General features: G+C 47.8%; 1 protein-coding gene across 6 annotated transcripts in view; it reads right to left on the bottom strand.

Moving 5' to 3' along the window:
* The window catches only part of ttll5 (tubulin tyrosine ligase-like family, member 5), a 56,493-nt gene that overhangs the window by 34,467 nt on the left and 4,426 nt on the right, over positions 1–17,600 (bottom strand). For all 6 annotated transcript variants that reach the window (XR_012926043.1, XM_076018220.1, XM_076018221.1 and 3 more), the window contains exons 6-17: positions 17,281–17,411; positions 17,101–17,183; positions 14,379–14,448; positions 14,161–14,245; positions 13,074–13,175; positions 12,837–12,928; positions 12,579–12,686; positions 5,777–5,858; positions 5,169–5,230; positions 2,367–2,464; positions 846–953; positions 496–587 (exon numbers count right to left, since the gene is read on the bottom strand). Coding sequence is in view for 5 of the 6 variants with exons in the window: in XM_076018220.1 (XP_075874335.1) it covers positions 496–587; positions 846–953; positions 2,367–2,464; positions 5,169–5,230; positions 5,777–5,858; positions 12,579–12,686; positions 12,837–12,928; positions 13,074–13,175; positions 14,161–14,245; positions 14,379–14,448; positions 17,101–17,183; positions 17,281–17,411 (1,113 nt within the window). In the remaining variant the exon portion in view is untranslated. The remainder of the gene's footprint in view (positions 1–495; positions 588–845; positions 954–2,366; positions 2,465–5,168; positions 5,231–5,776; positions 5,859–12,578; positions 12,687–12,836; positions 12,929–13,073; positions 13,176–14,160; positions 14,246–14,378; positions 14,449–17,100; positions 17,184–17,280; positions 17,412–17,600) is intronic.

Here is a 17,600-nt window from a genome sequence, read left to right as displayed (position 1 = left end):
GTCAGCATATTTTTTGTTACTGTGAGGTTGCAAACAATGGTGGCTGCAGCTCCATCGGCCACTCCCACCGACAGGAAGCACTTTGATGTTATCGCTTTTTGTTTTTGTTTTGTTTTTTTTCTTCTTCTCTGCTGGCTGCACAAACCACATAAGGAAAATCCATCTGGGCTGTGTCCCGTACGGGTATGGGAAATAAATAAACAAGAGTTGTGGAAACCAACAGGGGAAACATTCCACCTGGTGCGTCAAGTTAATAAACAGAGTTCACACTTATTACCGTGCCGGGGGAAAAAAATAAAAATAAAAAAAATCAGCAAAACTCTTCCAAGCTCTCCCTCCCCTGCCTAATGGATTCATTAGCGGTCACGCTTTTAGCACAATCGCATCCACTGGCTGCAAAATTACGTCACGTTGAAGGAAGCCCGGATGACTCACGACAAAAAGAGAGAAACGGGCCCCTGCAACCACGTCTGTTCACCTCTTGGCTGCGCTCACCTGTAGTGCTCCCACGTCTCGGCGGTGGGAAAGATACGGATAAAGCCCCCCCGCCTCTCGTACTCCTCCCGCATCCTCCGCATGGCTTTGATCTGCGAAAAGGAAATAGAAAAAAAACACTGAAACCAATAGAAGGGGTTTGAGCATGGATGTATTATAAGAACTGGATAGCACACTAGCAATATATATGGCACCGTGCCGATTTTTCTCCAGTGGACACTCGAGGTACTGCAGCAAAACAAAATCCCATGGGCCCAAAAAGCATTTTCCCCCCAAGAAAATGATAAAGGCCAGAGAATCAGCAGTCAGTCAGATGAAACAGTGTGTTAATGTTGCCGCCGCTGCCTCACCTCTTCTGCAGTCAGACTCAGAGTGCTGTCCCCTTGGCCTTGTTTGGGCACCGCTTTGTCTTTTGACCCCTCTGCTTCTGAGTTCCCCGCCGACGAAGGCCGCTGGCGCTGCAGTAGGTAGAAAAAAAAAAAAAAAAAAAAAACAAGAAACAAAAGCATGGAGCAGCAGGTTAACGCTTAACTAATTACAACCACCGCACTGGTATTCTGCAAATGTTTATGCTTAATTCGCGTTTACAAGCGTGCCGAGAGGATGAAAGAATCACCGTGGCCCGGCTCCGAGTGATCTTATCACATATAAATAGAACACGGGCTACGGACTAACCTGCGGCAGAACAAAAGAGACTCTCTGCCCGGCCCTCCCCGCCACAAGGATGAAGCAATTTGTTTTGCATTGGCATTCCTGGCCTCCGCCGCTCACAATACCAGGCTGTGATTGACAGTCTTGGCACGCGAGGTTGAGACTCGGGACCCGACGGCGGGGTCACAACCCCAGAGGATATCATGCAGAATTTGTCAACTAAATAGCAGGGGGATTAAATTTAATTTGTTTGACACGGCTGGGGGGATTGTGAAGGGGGATTGAAAAGGCAGCCAAAAAGTGACAAGGCCTAATCCTTTAGAAAACGATTCGACTGTTACCCCTAATCAGAGTGAAAGCCCCCTTTTTTTCCCCCCTGAAAAGCCCGCGTGACAGCCGCAGTTTAGCGGGTTGCCGCTGAGAAACTCGGAGAAACTTTTTCAGGTCAAGCGGTGCACTGCAGCAGTTGGAGGAGCTTGCTTACTCACAGCGCTCCGCTAATGTAATGAGGGCTCGGTTATAGATGGGCACTGGAAATCGATACGGGCGGGGCCGTCTGTCTGGATGGAAGGAAAAAAAAAATAAATGGGAAAAAAAATCGACCACATAATCAAATAAAGCGAACAGCAGCGGGCAATCTCTCACCAGCAGTGGAACACGCAACTGGGGAATTGGCCAAAATAAAAAACGCTTGAAAAGATGGGGAGACGACACGCGAGTGAGTCAGCGAGGCGGCGAGCGAGGACGCTCGGCACCGACAATGACACACTGCTGGTCCGCGCGCGCCGCGTGCAAGTGAGCGCGTGTGTGTGTGTCTCTAAACGAGAGCCTTTGCACAACTCTAAGGCGGAGCAGAAATCTGTCCGACTCTCGGCGAGGCTCGCTCCAGCAGCGCGGTCCCGCGCCAAATGGGTGCAGCAGCGAGCGCGGACGGAGCCAAGCGCTCTCTCGCCGCTGTGGCACCGTGAGGCAACAGTGGCCTCGGAGAGCAAGAGAGAGAGAGAGAGAGAGAGAGTGACTGAGAGAGAGAGAGCATTAGTAACTTGATTAGAAGTGATAAAACAATAAGCCCGCTTCGCAACGCTGATGTCACTCAAAGAGCGCCGCGATTGCGTTATCGCTTGTTTTGCGTTACGGTGAATTTTCCGTGCCGAGCCGGGGGGAACGGGGGTTTGTGAGGGGGAGGCGGGTGAGTAGTGGTGGGGGGTCCGATCCCGTACCTGACATCTTTGGGCGACAGCGTTCTTGAGGCCGGGGTCCTGCTGGGTGAGTCGGTCTGAGCGGGGGTGTCTCGACAGGGGGTCCTGACACACGAACCCTGCAGGGGGGACACCAGAGAGCCACGGAGGTTTGGGGGGGGGAGGGTTACACACACGTCACCGCCGCTTGATGATGCGCACAAACACCGGGCTCAATTAGAGACAATTGCTTTTGAGGCACTGTGTGAATACAATGTAACATGATGTGCACCCGTGGGGGGGTGGGGAGGTTTATCTGAAGCATTTCAGGTTGAAGCATCTGGAGAATGAAGGCAGCGCTGAGGAGGGTGAACGGGCAACGTTTTCCGTTTGTCACACTAACGTTTCGCCAGCCAAGCCTTCTCATTGGTCCGAGAGGAGCCGCCGCCGCGGCCACGCCGTCGCCGCCCTACATCTGACTGTGACGTACGAGCACATCTTTGCGAAAGCCGGTCCAGCAGTAAACCAATACACCGAGAAAAGCCTTCAGTGTCCTTTTATTTGTCCCGTTGTTGTGCAAATTGCCATCTGGTTCTAATAAAAGCACAGATGCTGCCGCATCCATTGCTAATCTCCTCGGTTCCCTCGCGCCCTCGTTCTTCCACCGCCCCTCCATCCGTCAAGGAAGCCGGCCGGATTCGTCGGAGACTGAAAGTGAAAACGCCAGCCGCGGGAGTTTTGCGGGATGGATGAGCTGGATTCCAGAGGCGAGCGGGATCAGAGCGGCAATACGTCTGCCTCCCACGAATCTGCTAAAACCAACGAAGGACTTATTTGCATTAGTTTTATGGTGTTTAAATTGTGTGTTTTATGGGTGTTTTCTTTCCCTCCGAGCCAGGCTAACTGTTTTGCTTGGTCACTTATCTCACCGCGAAGGTAACACATGCCTCGCGCTGAACTCTGCACCAGATCTCAGGACGCGTCCCGGCCAGCCAGAGCGTCTTTCCTTTCGCACGTTCTCTCGCGCAGACACTTTATTTCTTGACGCCGACAGCTCCAAACCGTTTGATTTTTTTTTTTCTTTTCTTTGCAGCGTTTCAGTGATAGATGATCAGGGCGGGGAGGTCTGTGATTCACATTTCCCACTACAGTATTCCCACCCAGTCAGTAAGATTTAAATCTATGATCTCCTGTTTATTCATTCCCAGGCTCCCTCTGAGACGGCCGTAAAAGTGAAAAGTCACAGAAATGTGCTTTTTGTTTTTGCGATCCCACGCGTCACAACACGACTTGAATTGAGTTGTTGATGCCGCCGCTGCTGCTGCTGCTGCTGCTGCTGCTGCTGCTGCTGCTGCTGCAGCCTTTCAGGTTGTCTTTGCGCTCCCTCTCCCTCGCCGTCAGGTAGGAATCATCCGCCCTGGGAACTCTTCCCAATCTTCTCCTCAACACTCGTGCCCGAGCAGCGCAATTATTACAAACACACGAGCGAGTCGCGACTGATGGCAGCAAACAGGCAGAGGGAGGAGAAAAAAAAACAATGGAACGCTAATGGAATGCTGTCATTATTTACAGGTCTGGAACGGAGCCTCAAGTGTTATCAGCCCGACAGCGACTTTGTTTGGCGTCTAATGGATGTGCTGTGTTTTACATGCCACTGCTCATTTTCTCCAGATCCACGCTCACGTCTCTGTCCAAAGATAACTGGCAATTTATGACTGCGCTCTTTCATTTAATGAGCCAGATGGGTGGGGCGGCGGTGGCGGCGCGGTGGCGGTGGGGTTGTATTCAAGCCGCAGCACGGCTTGGGAGTCGAGGCACGCGCACACACACACACACACACACACACACACACACACACACACACACACACACACACACACACACACACACACACACACACACACACAAACACCCTGCAATCCTTCTACTATCCAGGCTGAAAAACAAAATATTATTTCCACTCGTGTGTCTGTTCATCCATGTATCCTGTGAAGGCTTCGGGAGAAAACCAATACGGCCAGTTTTTGAGTTCTCATTGCTCGGTGTACGAGTTGAGTTTCAGTCTCTTGGGGCCAAGCGTTCAGACTAAACACAGCAGCGGTCACACACACAGTGACATTCTCCTACTTTCTAAGGCACATACTCTGAGAATATTTCCCTTCAGTCTCAGAAGAGGATGATCATGAGATGAGGGGAGGAGGTACGACAGAGAAACATCCCACACCCTGTTGATACTCCAGGAAAAAAAAAGGAAAGAAAGAAAGAAAAGGCAGCGTAAACAATGTTTATCTCTACACTGGCCAGACATTCTCCATTTATTTATGCTAAACGGAGCTTTTTATTGCCTTGTCAAATCCAGTTTATACATACAAAACAATCGAGAAGTCTCTTGTCAGTACTTGTCTACAAATCATTGACTTATCTCATTTACTCATTCGGTCATCGTTCATTCAGGTAAACACAGGAGCTGTTGCACTGACCCCGAGAAGCTTTGTGCAGATCGAAAGAAACTCAGCAGCAGAATTTCATTCTTGCAAAATGTCTTTGACTTTAAGTCTTGCATCTGTGCATTTTTTTTTTTTTTACATCAGCTACCTCCTTTCAAAATAAGAATTGGAACGACGTGAAACAAGTCATTCATGGATTGTAGCTATTGCAAAAATTGTTTTTGTCTTTACGAAACAAAAGGCAGTGCAAATATTTTGGCTTGGATCTAAAGTCTTGTCTCTTAGATCAAGATTGGCCGACTAACAGGTAATAATATCAACAGAACGTGACTCTTGCTGCAAAAATTCTGCAATCAAATGGACATTGTGTGGCGTCACTGTTTCAGTGTGCACTCACCCACAAGTGAAAACATGTCTGCAACCATGCTGGCCTTTATCTTGAGATCCAAAGGTGCATCGCTGAAAAATTTGTATTTTGGGAGGGGGGGTGAACAGAGAATTAAAAGACAGCACATGTACGAAGGCAGCCACATGAGCCCACTGCTGAAAAATGAAAAAATGACAAACATCTGACTGCAGCAGTCGACGGCTCTGGGCAGAACAGGTAGCTCAGCACAGTCAAAAATGTGTCTCTGCTTCTCTCGGTGAAGAAGTTTTGAAACCTATTTTACTGTCACCAGGTTAAGGTTTTTTTTTTTGTTGGATGGGGTGAAGATGCATTTTTTCAAGGAATGTGTGGTTCGTGTTTTTCACTAATAACGGGAAACAATAATTATTTCTGTCTATAGTCAAGATTATTGGAATTTGTAGACAACTAATGTAAAAAAATGTCAAAGGAAATACTATTAGTCACTTCTGCTTTCACGTCATTGGCTGATTCTTTCAGTTTACATTCCAAAATTAGCCGGTAACATTTGACATAGGAGCAACCCGTTAATCGCGGAAAAAATCCCCTGAATGCAGAAATGAAAAACATTTTTTGTTGTTTTTTGTGATGTGACTCACCAGGCCAGGGAGGGGGAGAGGTTCACCTCCAACAGCCACGGCTTGAGGTTGGCGTCGATGAGCACGTCGAACCCGTACAGCTCTGCACGGGGAAGCAAAACACATCAGGAGACTCGTAAAAACTTTGAGATGTGGAGGTAAAGCACAATGGGATGTCAAAGCTTCGTTATCGCTCCATCACGCGGCGTATGGCAACACGACCCCACGCCTTTCTGCACCGGATTACACGCGTGTTACACACCAAACCGCCGCTACACTCCTGCGAGCGCGCGCACATTTCATCCGTCAAGACGTCGCTCGCCGAAAGCGGCTGATCAAAACCACGCCAGGGCGGTAAATCTTTTATTTTATGTTTTTTTTTTTCAACGTGCAGGGAATCATTTTCTCATTACGAGGGGAGGCTGAGCAGTCGGCGCATTGTCACTACGTATTAACGGGAACGTCGGCGCCGGAGAAAAGCCTCAGCCCCGTCGTAAAATTAGCATCTTGGCCAAGCAGAGCAAATAAAAAGGCACAGTTTCTGCACAGAGTACGACGTTCGACATGTGACATTCTGTCCCAAAGGACGGAGAGAAAAAACAACAACCTGAGGGCTTAGAAACCATATATCGCAGCCTTAAACAAACTGCTTGCATTCTACTCCAACTTTCCCACCCGTTTTCGACGGACTGATATATGCCATGGAGTTGGCCCGAATGCCCCAAGGAAACCGTCACTCTGCTCTGGTGAGTGTTACGCTAAGAGCCCCGCCAGCCCCAGAGGCAGCGTGCAGGGAAACCACAGCGGTCTCAAGGCTGCGCCGTGCCATACCGAGAGAGAACGAGCGAGCAGGCGAGCGAGGGGGGGGCGGCAGTGGCTGCTAATGGCACTTCAAAAGAAAAGACTGTGTAGAGAACAGGCCAGAAGGTTGGGGGTTCAAAGCCGCCGCAAGCAGCACTGTTTGTTCAGGCATCTCAGGTCACTGGCAGTGTTAAGCACACAAAGGGCCAGCGCGACGGCCAGCAATCGCTCGCATGGCGCACTTACATGGATAGCGCTTGGCTGGCTAATTTCAGATTAACAGATGTGCTCTGGTATAATTAATAGTTTGGGAGCGATTTGCAGCAGGCCGGGGGGCCTCCAAAAGCTCTTTGTTTTGTTTTTGGGTACGATTCAGCATGTACATCACTTTAAATTGTTTTATTTGGTCCAATTTCAACCACTACATGCTGTAGCTTTGCACTGCGCGCACACCGAAACAAACCGGCTCCCTGCACAGACTCACTCCACTGTCGCGAGTGAACCTCCACTGAGCAAATCCAATTCAGAATGCAACCATCAAAGTTATGTGGACAATGTCAGGTGGTAAGATTAATTGCACAAGCGGGAAAATGTCCGCTTTGGTATTTCTTACAATTAAGGCTAACATATTAGTCACCTACTATGTTATCGCTAGCGTGGAGCAGTTCCCTTTTACCACTTTTGTTGTTTATTGGTGTTGACAGGAAGTGGAGGGTGGGGAGGATGTGTGCTTCAAGCAGAACAACAAATCACCTTTTGACTCTAAATGCCACTAACTTCTGTACATAGCAACGCTTGTTTTTGTTTTTCTAATGAGCTGAATAATACCACTTATTGCTCCTTTAGGTATAGAGGTCCCAAATTCCAAAGGAAATGTATGTATGACTGCGGCTTTGTTTAATTTATTACCTTGTTTATTTTGTAACCAAGAGTCAAAGGACCAATATTACACGTGTTACTTTTGCATCCAAGATTCTAGCAGTTGCACAAGTAATTGCTTAATTGCTTATTAACGGAATATTACCCCAGAACAATTGCCTCTTTCTGCGTCCACATTGTTAAGAAAATGGTAAAACAAGTAAGCAAGGGGGAGGGGAATCATTGGCTGTTGTCATGGCTAACCTGGTAGAGGTATCAGTGGCTTTTGTGACATCACAAAGGGCTTAATTCCAAAGGGTATTCATGTCAGCGTACACTCTCTCATGTCTATCCCCAGTTCACAATAACTAAAGGAAGGCTTTTTTTTTTTTTTATTGGAGGAGAAAGAGACACATTTTATTACTGCTAAGCACAATGGTAAAGTGGCTGCATTGTCATGTGGGACCTTTAATGAAAGTGCTGCATTCACAATTAAATTTACAACACGTTTTATGTTTGGCCACATATTTCATTATTTGCATGAGGTCAGACTTTCATTTGCTTTTCTGCATAGGTGAGGAGTTGAAAGTGTGCTGCTAGTGCGGGGAACTGAACCAAGACATAAATCCTCGGGCCAAAAAAATCCCAGCAGCTGAAACTTTCACTGCCATCTGAGCTTCTAAAGATGGACTGGACCCCCGTTGCAAAACAGTGCTTACTTAGGCAGAGGGCTGGAGTTTAATTTTCCACTTGCGGGGCCTGTCCTATTCTATCCACTTTTGGAGGGGGGGGAGGGAAAGGAAGACAGCAAGGAGAGAGGGAGAAAACGTGCGCAGGCTGAAAAAGGAGAGGGGGAGATGGAAAGAGAGAGTGTGCACGGTGCCATAAAACGCTGCACATGCATTAGCCTTGGGGAACGGAGCGGCTCTGGAATAAATGGGTTGGAGCCTGCAGTTGCCTCACCACCAGTGGCACCACAACAACAGGGGAAAATGGGGAGGTGTTACGCCACCTCGGGCAGGCAGCAGCCGACACACAGGCTCCATGCGCCCAGCATTTTCCCCCAATTAAAGGAGGCAGACGCCGCTCATGCCCCAAGAGCCTGCCGAGCCGCTCGCAAGCTAGCTGCTCGGCTAGACACGTTTGTTTTGTGGCTCGACCGCTGCCGGCCGGGGGGGGGCGGAGAGAGTCGGCGCGGGCCGTAAAAACGTGCCCACAGCGCGCCCACAACAGGAGCTGCGGACGAGGAGAGGAGTGGCGGCAAACAAGCGTATCACACCCACAAAACCAGCAACCCGAGAGCCGGGGGAGATAATTGGGAGAGAAAAAGATGGAGAAAAAGAGACGATAAATTGCGACGTTTTTAACTGTTTGTTGTTGTTTTTTTATTATTATTATTATTATTATTATTATTATTAGTGGATAACCCCAACCCCGCCTCCTCCCCAACTAGCCGGTCTTACGCCGAACTGTGACTGGATAAGCACTCGCGAGAGCCGGAAGGAGAAGGTGATTTATAATATAAATAACGTGGCGCGTTATTATTCAATACTCCCAACAACAAATGCAAAATATTTGGTTTACTTTTACTTTCAATTAATATTTTCTTTTGTTATTGTCTCGTTGGCGTCTTTTATGAAACGGCAATAATGCGCAGTTTATTGGACAAACTTGTTTAGGCTCCTTTAGTTTAAGTAGTTTTGCTAGAGCTGTTAAAACTTTTGTTGCCTAATTTCTAAATATTGCCATTTCTTTTTGCAGCATATTTTTTTGAGGTAGGACCAAGTACGTCGTCACTGAAGGCCTTGACGTGTCCTGTCACTGCAACTGAGTTACACTTGCATCATTCCAAGATGAGTTATTGCAGCTCAGCTGGTTTTCTGCTGCCGTAGGGAACATAGAGCGGCAGGCCTGTGAGCGACAGGTGTGGAATCGGAACGCACGTTCGAGGGCCCCTGGCTGTGATCCAGATTGTTTTTTTTGAATAATTCTTCAAGGGGGTGAGTCGAGGGAAAGGGTGCGACACAGCCAGTCAGTGCAGGGAGACCAACAGAAACAACTTTAATGGTGGGGGGACTGGTTCGCCAAGAGGGGTTCCAACCACACTCAGCACTTACTAAGAGGGACGTTGGGGGAAGGAGGGGCTGGGCGCACGGGACCAGGAGGTGGAATGTTTTGTGTGTAATGAAATAGGCCTTTGGCTCGGCTAATCAGATCTTAGTCAAAACATCGAGTAATCAGCATCCCTCAGCAAAAAACTCTGTCCATTAATCACACGGCAGCAGCGTAAGGAGCCGCATGGGTGGTATTTTCTCCGGGCGTGCGCACTCGCGCACGCTCCTGCGTTTCTTACCGTGCAGAAATAAAAAAATCAGCTGTTTTCATTACTGCCCACACGAGGCATTAAGGAGCTGTAAAGAGAACTTGTTACCGTGTGCCTCTTTAAGACGTGCACGTGCAATTTGAGCACGGCGGGGGGAAAAAAAAAAATCCCATTTGAAAACAATAAACAATGTATTAAAGCCATTAATAGACGTTAAGAAAAAAAAAAAAGACCGGGGAACAATTTGCAGTAAATTACGACGATAATGTTCTTTATGATCTTGCGTGGCTTCCTCCCAGGCCAAGCGGGGTGACTGCAGAGTGGAAACAAAGGCCACTTTGATCAGCGCTCTCAGTCTGTGTGGCCCTCTGATGCTCTACCTGTGCACTGTGCTGCCATGCAGGGCGACGGAACGGAAGAAAACGTGCGGAAAACAAAAGGGGGAGCTGATGCCAACGGATCGTCATGTGTCAGCTCGGTCGGGAGGCCGCAAAGCCGAGACACGGGCCCGCGTCGTGTTTGTGAAACTCCCGCTGCTTCACACCGGCTCCGACACAACTAGACAGCGAGAGACGGATGAACAAGGGAGGACGAGGGTGGTCCTGGTGCGACTGTCTCCCCGTGGAATCTAATCCTGCAGGCAGACAATAATTGCCGTAATTAACTGGCTTACAGCCATTTGAAGATGGCAAAATGAGACTAAACTGACGCGGCTGAAGACGTGGGCACAATCGCAGCCCTCCAAACTCTTCCACGCTTAGCGAAGGTTTTTCAGACTGCACGCTCCGCCTCTGAACAATGAATCTCTGCGCTGTCCGAGCAGTCTCACGGTCAACTGAGGGCACACGCTCAACTTCTCAACATTGCTTCAAAAGATCAAACTAAGCAATTCATTGTATTTTCAAAGGCCATGGATTACATGAGAAATACCATTCAGCAGGGTTTTCTAACAATACAAACACGCCTCCACATTGCAAATCAACTCCAGCGGCTGTAAATACACTGCTAAATGCGCACATTTCTCCGAGATCTACAGATTTACAGGGATCATTAATCATGCGTTTGGAGACGGAAAATAAAAGATCTGCAAGTGGGCCGAATGTGGGCCCATTAAAGACTGAAACTTCATGGAGCTTCCATCGTTTTTCATTATGGATAGTGAGTGTTTCGTCAGTCTGTGCCATGGAAATATCAGATTATTTTGATAACACAGTGTTCCCGACATGCTTATGTGCGATCACTGTATGCAAGATTGGAATACAAACAATATCACAGTTTAATGGGAGTGTCTTCCGGGATGCGCGCAAATGTTTCTTGGGGATCAGATCTGCGTCACCTGCTCCTTCATTTGGGTCACATTCAAATATGAAGGTAACTCAGGTGGAGTCTTGGTAAACCACAGTTCCCTGTAAATACCTCCATGGTCACCATTCACACCCTGGGCTAGCGGCGCCGCCCCCCAGACTTGAGGGTGCAGATAGCATCTTTATGCAGGCGACTGACTGATGGTGTGAATACAGCCCAAACAACAACCAATCAAGAGGACTATTATGTCTACAGAAGCGCACAAAAAAACATCCTTTTATTTTTCCAGCATCCGAGGGGTGAAGGAGAGTGTGAGCAGGGGAGAGAGGGAGAACTCCAAACAAACAAGACACGGCGAGACGAGGGGGTGAAAAAGAGACAGTGGTGCTGAGGGAGGCTTGGCCCAGCGAGCTCGCTTTCTCCAAAATCTCAGAGAGACTGCCAGGCGGGCGGCGGGGGGGGGGGGGGGGGGGGGGGGGGGGGGGGGGAGATGTGAGGGACAATTAGTGCCAACACCAACATGGGGTAATGGTTCCAAAATGGAGTTCACACCAGCCCTGCTGCTTGCCAGGCGAGGGGCAGCCAATGAAGCAGTCGGCCTGAGGGAGGAGGAGGAGGAGGAGGAGAAGGAGAAGGAAGAGCAGGAGGATGCAGAGTCCCTGCTGCAGTCAACAGGCCGCTCACGGCCCGCCGGCCAGTCAGAGGGCAGAGAGAGGCAGGAAGGCTCCGCGGCGACTGTCTACGAGATCAGACCAGCTCAGAGGAGAAACGGTGAAAAGGAACTGTGGGGACAATGACTTTGAAACGGAAAGGAAATGCAAAGGGAGTGGCAGTGTGTTTGTGTGTGCGTGCGTGTGTGCGTGCACGTGTGATAAATACGGACTCGAGATTTTAGATTTCATTCAAATCAAATCCTTATCCAGAGACACAGATGGAAGTGGATTTTAACAGCTTGGACTGATGTGGCCTTATTTTATTCCTTTTTTTTATCTGCAGCTTTGAATCAATAACGCAACCACTTTGTGGTTTTCCTCCCTTAGAATTGGCACGCATTAAAATCCACCTTAGCATAAATGCCATATTGACGCGCGCCACATGTTGTTGTTTATTGTTGTTTACATTATCTAGACTCAAGAGTATCGAGATCAAGACCAAGACCAAGACTTTATATGTCCAAGAAAAAATAACAACAAAACAGAAAAAAATGACCAGTATCTTTTTTTTAAATTGAAGTTTGCTTCTAAATGGAGCAGCAACATCTCTTTTCAGCAAGGTATTTTTTTTTTATATAATATACTTTAACATTTTGCTGCTTTGCCAACCATTTTGAACCATTTTCAAAAAAACAACTTTGCTTCATTTTTTTTTTTTTGAAATAGCAAATGGAAGGTAACAAAATGTCAGGCCTGATTCAGGCCAGGAGCAGGTGGACCGGGCTTCAGTCTACGACCCACTCACTGCTTTGAGAGTTGTTACAACGGTGCGGATTCGTGTCAAGTACATAACAGTAGCAAAGGAGAAAGAAGACGAGGTTACCGAAGCAGTTGGTCTTGTGGGGTACAAATGTCTTGCAGGCGTCGGCTATCTGGCATTCAGCACTTAGTATGGCTTTGATGATGAGGTCCTCCACCTGTCTCATCAGCACTGGCGCGGCCAGACAAAGGGTTGCAAAGAAGAAGAAGGGGGGAAAAAGAAGGGAGCAGACGTTTATTCATGCAACCTGGGCTAATTTTCACTTTGCATCAGTTCAAAGGGCGCGATGAGAGGGCGCCCGGAACGCAGGTCGTGACTCACATGTGGTGTCCTTCCCCTCCTGCTTCAAATACCTCAGCACCGCACTCATACTCCACTTGTTCCCATAATCCTCCACTTCAGGGTCATCGCAGCTGAAAAGGGAAGACAGACACTTCAAATGGCCGGCCCTTCCAGTGAATGGATGCGTCAGGCCCAGCTTTCCCAGAATGGTCCCGACGGCCCATTGTGCGGTTTTTCTTTTTTTTTTTTTTTTTTTCTGACGCTGATCAAAGTCACCTGACGTAGTCACTGCTCTTTTTGTTCACGCTGTAGTTGGTGAGGTGCATGAACAAGTTCTTGATGCTCTTTGAAGTCCGGTCGTACTTGACTGTGGCAAACCTGCAGGCGGAGGGGGTTTTGAGGAGAGTTTATTTTCGCAAGGCCGAAGAAGAACAGAAAAAAAAACAAAAAACTGCAGTCGTCAATCAGCACGTATATCTGCTGCGGCGATCGCATTTAAACATCTGACACTTGAGTGAATGATGGAGGCACCGGAGGGAAAGATTAATATCTGGCAGAGTTTGAGAGAAGTGGAGGCCACATGTGCAAGAAGAAGTAGAAGAAGAAGAACTCCCGCGCACGCACCTGAATACCAACACAAGCTGCGGAAACGCCAAACGATTGAAGCAGGGGACTGAATCTTTACTTTTGTTTTTTTTTGCTCCCTTGATTTATTGCACGGAGCTGATGATGAAGACAGCAAACAGGGGGGCAGGGGCACTCCCTCCCTAGCGCATACCTCTGAGTGAGAACGGAGGAGTTCCTCCAACGAATCATCACTCCTCTCCACACAGCGGGACCTGCCAGCTGCTTCTTCTCGGGTGAATGACTAGTACTGGCTTTCAAATCGCAACGTCCCATTAATATTGCGCAATTACGGCGGCAGACACTGAAACATTTGATGATTTAATCCCTCAAACGGAACAATAGGGCACTTTGTTTTACAGGCCCGCTGCTTGGCAAGTCTGAAAAAGAGCAGGCTGCCCTCATGTGGCCAGAAAAGGGAATAGCCGTAAAAACAGGACCAGAAAAAAAAACTGCCTTTAGGACAAAAAAGCCCAGATTACTCATAATAAACAATTTCCTTAACTAATTTCCTCGTCCAGCTGTTGTTGGCTTTTCTCCCAGGCTGCGGGGGGGCATCTGAGAAGCGCACTCGCTCCCCGTTTGCCTTCCAGGCCTGACGAGATGTTCGCTGAAGTTAATTACGTTGTGCGAGTTTGTTTTGCCCCCCCTGTCTGAAAGCAGTTCGAACGATCAGTAACCGCGTGGGGGGTAATCGTTACCCTGGGGATGTGACAACCGAAGCCGGGCGGGGCCTCACCTCGCCAGCCCCTCCTCGTAGACGTAGATGAGGAGCGGGTCGTACGACGTCACCAGCACATAGAGGCGCACGTCGAACTTGAAATCTGAAAGATGAGGACGACGGCGACAACCAAAGAATCAAGACGGGGATGAACGCTGAGCGAGTAACAGTGAAGTGAATGATGGAGGGGGAGGAGGGGGAGGAGGAGGAGGAGGAGGAGGAGGAGGAGGACTCACCATCTATCAGCAGTGGGTTGTTAATGTAGCGGGCGACCAAGATGTTTTCATCCACCGAGATCTGATTTGGCTGCAGATGAAAAGCAAAAGAGAGAGACTGGTGAAGCGTGGATGTTGCTTCAAATTTACACTACCAGTCAAAAGTTTGGACACACCTTCGCATGGAATTTCTATTTTTTTTTTTTTTATCTTTAAAACTTTCTACACTGCAGATGGATACTGAAGACATCAAATGTATGAGCACGATATATGTAATTGTGCAGCAAGGAAAAACATTTTAAACTATGCTTTTTATGAAACGTGGCTATTTTGAAGAATTTCAATATAAAAGTTGTTTGAGTTCTTTTACACTTTTATTGTTTCCTACGTAATTCCACGTGTGTTCATGTGTACTTGTGGTGCCTTCAGTGCAAAACTGCAGTGCCAATAGTAATGAAAATGAAAGAAAAGACATTTAATTCATCGGGTGTGTCCAGACTTTTGGCTGGTGGTAGTGTACATACACCTTCATCGCACACAAACGCACGTCGGCTCACACGTGGCAGCATTCCGGGCGCCTGATGCAACAACAAACAGCAACGATGCTGTTTACCGTGGACATCAAAAAGGTCAGTTGGATGCTGCGCTGCAGGCGGCCATCCCGGGTCAACACTTAAAATACAGCTCATAAAAAACGCAGCCCGGTGGTGGTGGTGGTGGTGGGAGACACTGGGTCATTTATAAGGATGAAATGTGTTTCAGGTGGGGAGGCTGAGGAGAGTCGGAGGAGGGGTGTAGCCTCACTTCTGGCCTCAGTTCAGAGAGAACCTGAACCGGAGAAATGAGCATATTTCTTTCTCCTCTCAAAATATCGCTCCAACATTCTTTCCACTGTTTTATAAAAATGCCTGAAAGGAAGAGGGATCGTGCACATGTTTTCCAAAAGTGAGAAGCGAGCGCCGAGCTCATCCAGCGGCCTTGGAAGGCAGTTTATTCAGTCCATAATTTATCTTTGAAAAAATAAAAATACAAAATACACCAAAAAAAAAAAAAATCAATTTGATGCTTTCTTCAAAGGGAGCTGTGTCTGTAAAAACCCCTCCCTCCCCCATTCACACACACACACACACACACTAGGATTAACATGTGGCCGGCCGACTGTTTGAGTTCACACAAAATTCCTGATTGAGAGCACCAGAGGTGAACTCCCACTTGGTTTGACATTAGTGCGAATCTGTGTCAACGCATGAATCAGAGGAAACTTGTCACCAACAGGAGACAAAAAGGAATCAAATTATCTCTTCCTGTCTGTTTCCCGTCTGCTGGCTACGACTTCAAAGCAGCCACCGCCGTTTCACTCCATCAGAGCCGCCAGTCCTATTATTACTTTTCATACGCCGTGCGTGCGCGCACACGCACACACACACAAATCTAGTGAGTCTCCAAAATGTCAAAAAATGCCTTTAATAGTCATTACCCGTCATAAAAAGAGGCAGGACACAAGGAATTTGTGTCATTTTTAAAGCTTCATCTTGAATCATTGCATCCGTCTCGCGACCAAAATAGTCAGTTTATATATATAGTGGGCTAAAAATGTAGGAGAAATTGTTTTCGTGGCTCTCATCAATTTTGGGGTTATTTTCCTTGCAGCTGTTCCCTTCAGGTGTCTCCAAAGCGAATCATATAGAACTGATCAGAGGTTTTAGATCTCAGGAGATCAAAAAATAAATAAAATAAATAAATCAAGCTCCTTTACAGATAAAGAGGGGCTGCAAGTGAGCAAAGCCAGAAGCAACTGCTCCAAGCTGCACTAAGAAACAGAAGAAGAGCTGCAGAAGTGGCATCTTTATTAAAGCCGGGCGGCATGAAGAGCTTTTCTGTTTACTTGAGCTCTGCCAAGAGTTCCGTTGCATCGCGGCTCACCTGGTGCAGTGGCTCATGCTTGAGCTGCGGCCAGCGTCGCCCTATGAGGGGCTTGCTAAAACTAGTCCTAACAGACGTTAGCGGACCAGGTGAATGCGCTTGAGGTTTTCCTGTAATCGCCCTCCACACTGGACCTCCCCTCCCCCCAGCCTCTTTGGAAGTACTTTCTATGGGCTCTTAACCAGCTGGATACACGTGATTAAGCTGGCAGATTTAGGAAGCGCTCCATCTGGCGCGCCAGGTTAGTCAAACCAAGGACGCACCGCAATAGAAAACGCACGCGTCGGTCATGCGACACTGCGTCAGAAGCCTCGTTTCCACGACGCCTAGAATTGTGCAAAACCTAAATATGTCAATAAAAAAAGTGGTCATAGAAACACCTAAACTTGGAAAAACCTTTCAAATATGGCTAAAAGGTTTTGACGCTCTCATGAGGTGATTTTTCAGACATGTCGATATAGAGGTGTATCGCAAAGGTGTCATGGAAACACTTTTTTTGCATTTACACAATTCACCAGACGTGATGTAGGGGGTCACGTGACCAGTTCACTCCAACTGAAAATGGCACGTTATGTTTGGACGGAGGAGGAGATGGAATATTTTTTTAGTAACCAAAGTAACCAAAGAGAAAAATATAGCAACCATCCTTGACAGCAAACAAACAAACAAAAGCAAACACAGTCCTCCGAAAATCTCACGGGAAGATATTTTTCGACAATTCTAACTTTGTCGAATTTTTTACAAATATCGCTTTTATTTTGCGAAAAACTGTCATGGAAACGCGGCTGGAGAGAGAGGGGCGGAACCCCAGATGACTCACGTTGCTGACCAGGTAGATGCCCCGCCCTCTTGAGGACGCAACTGGTTTGATGATCCAGGGACCCTTGTCCTTGACAAAGCAATCTGAGATCAAGGCAGGAGAGAGAAGAAGAAAGGTGGCCATTTAAATAGACGTCAACATTTAGTGCAGATCTTTTTTTTTTTGCTGTCTGAGTCTTACTGCAGAACTCCTGGTACTCAGAAGGGAGCACAAAAGTCTGGGGGACGATGTTGAAGTTTTTGAAGCCGTGCGTCTGCTGCATTCGCTGGATGTTTTTGTACAGGCGATCTTTCCGCGTCAGTTCGTACGACCTGGAGATGAGCAAAGCGCCTCCGGTGTTAAATACGGCCGCGTGGCCCCTCCGCCGCTGACAGAACCAAAATAAATGCATACATAACAGCGATGGATCAGGCGCCCCTGACAGCATGATTCACTCCGCGTTTCCCAGCGGCGCCGGTCCAAAATAAATGCTTTGCAGCGGAAGCTGGAAGTCTGGCTTA

The sequence above is a fragment of the Nelusetta ayraudi genome, unplaced genomic scaffold, assembly GCF_046127955.1.
Source record: "Nelusetta ayraudi isolate G7.1 ecotype Tasmania unplaced genomic scaffold, CSIRO-AGI_Nayr_v1 ptg000007l, whole genome shotgun sequence".
In the NCBI taxonomy this organism is placed as follows: Eukaryota; Metazoa; Chordata; class Actinopteri; order Tetraodontiformes; family Monacanthidae; genus Nelusetta; species Nelusetta ayraudi.
This window is presented reverse-complemented; position numbering and strand designations above follow the sequence as displayed.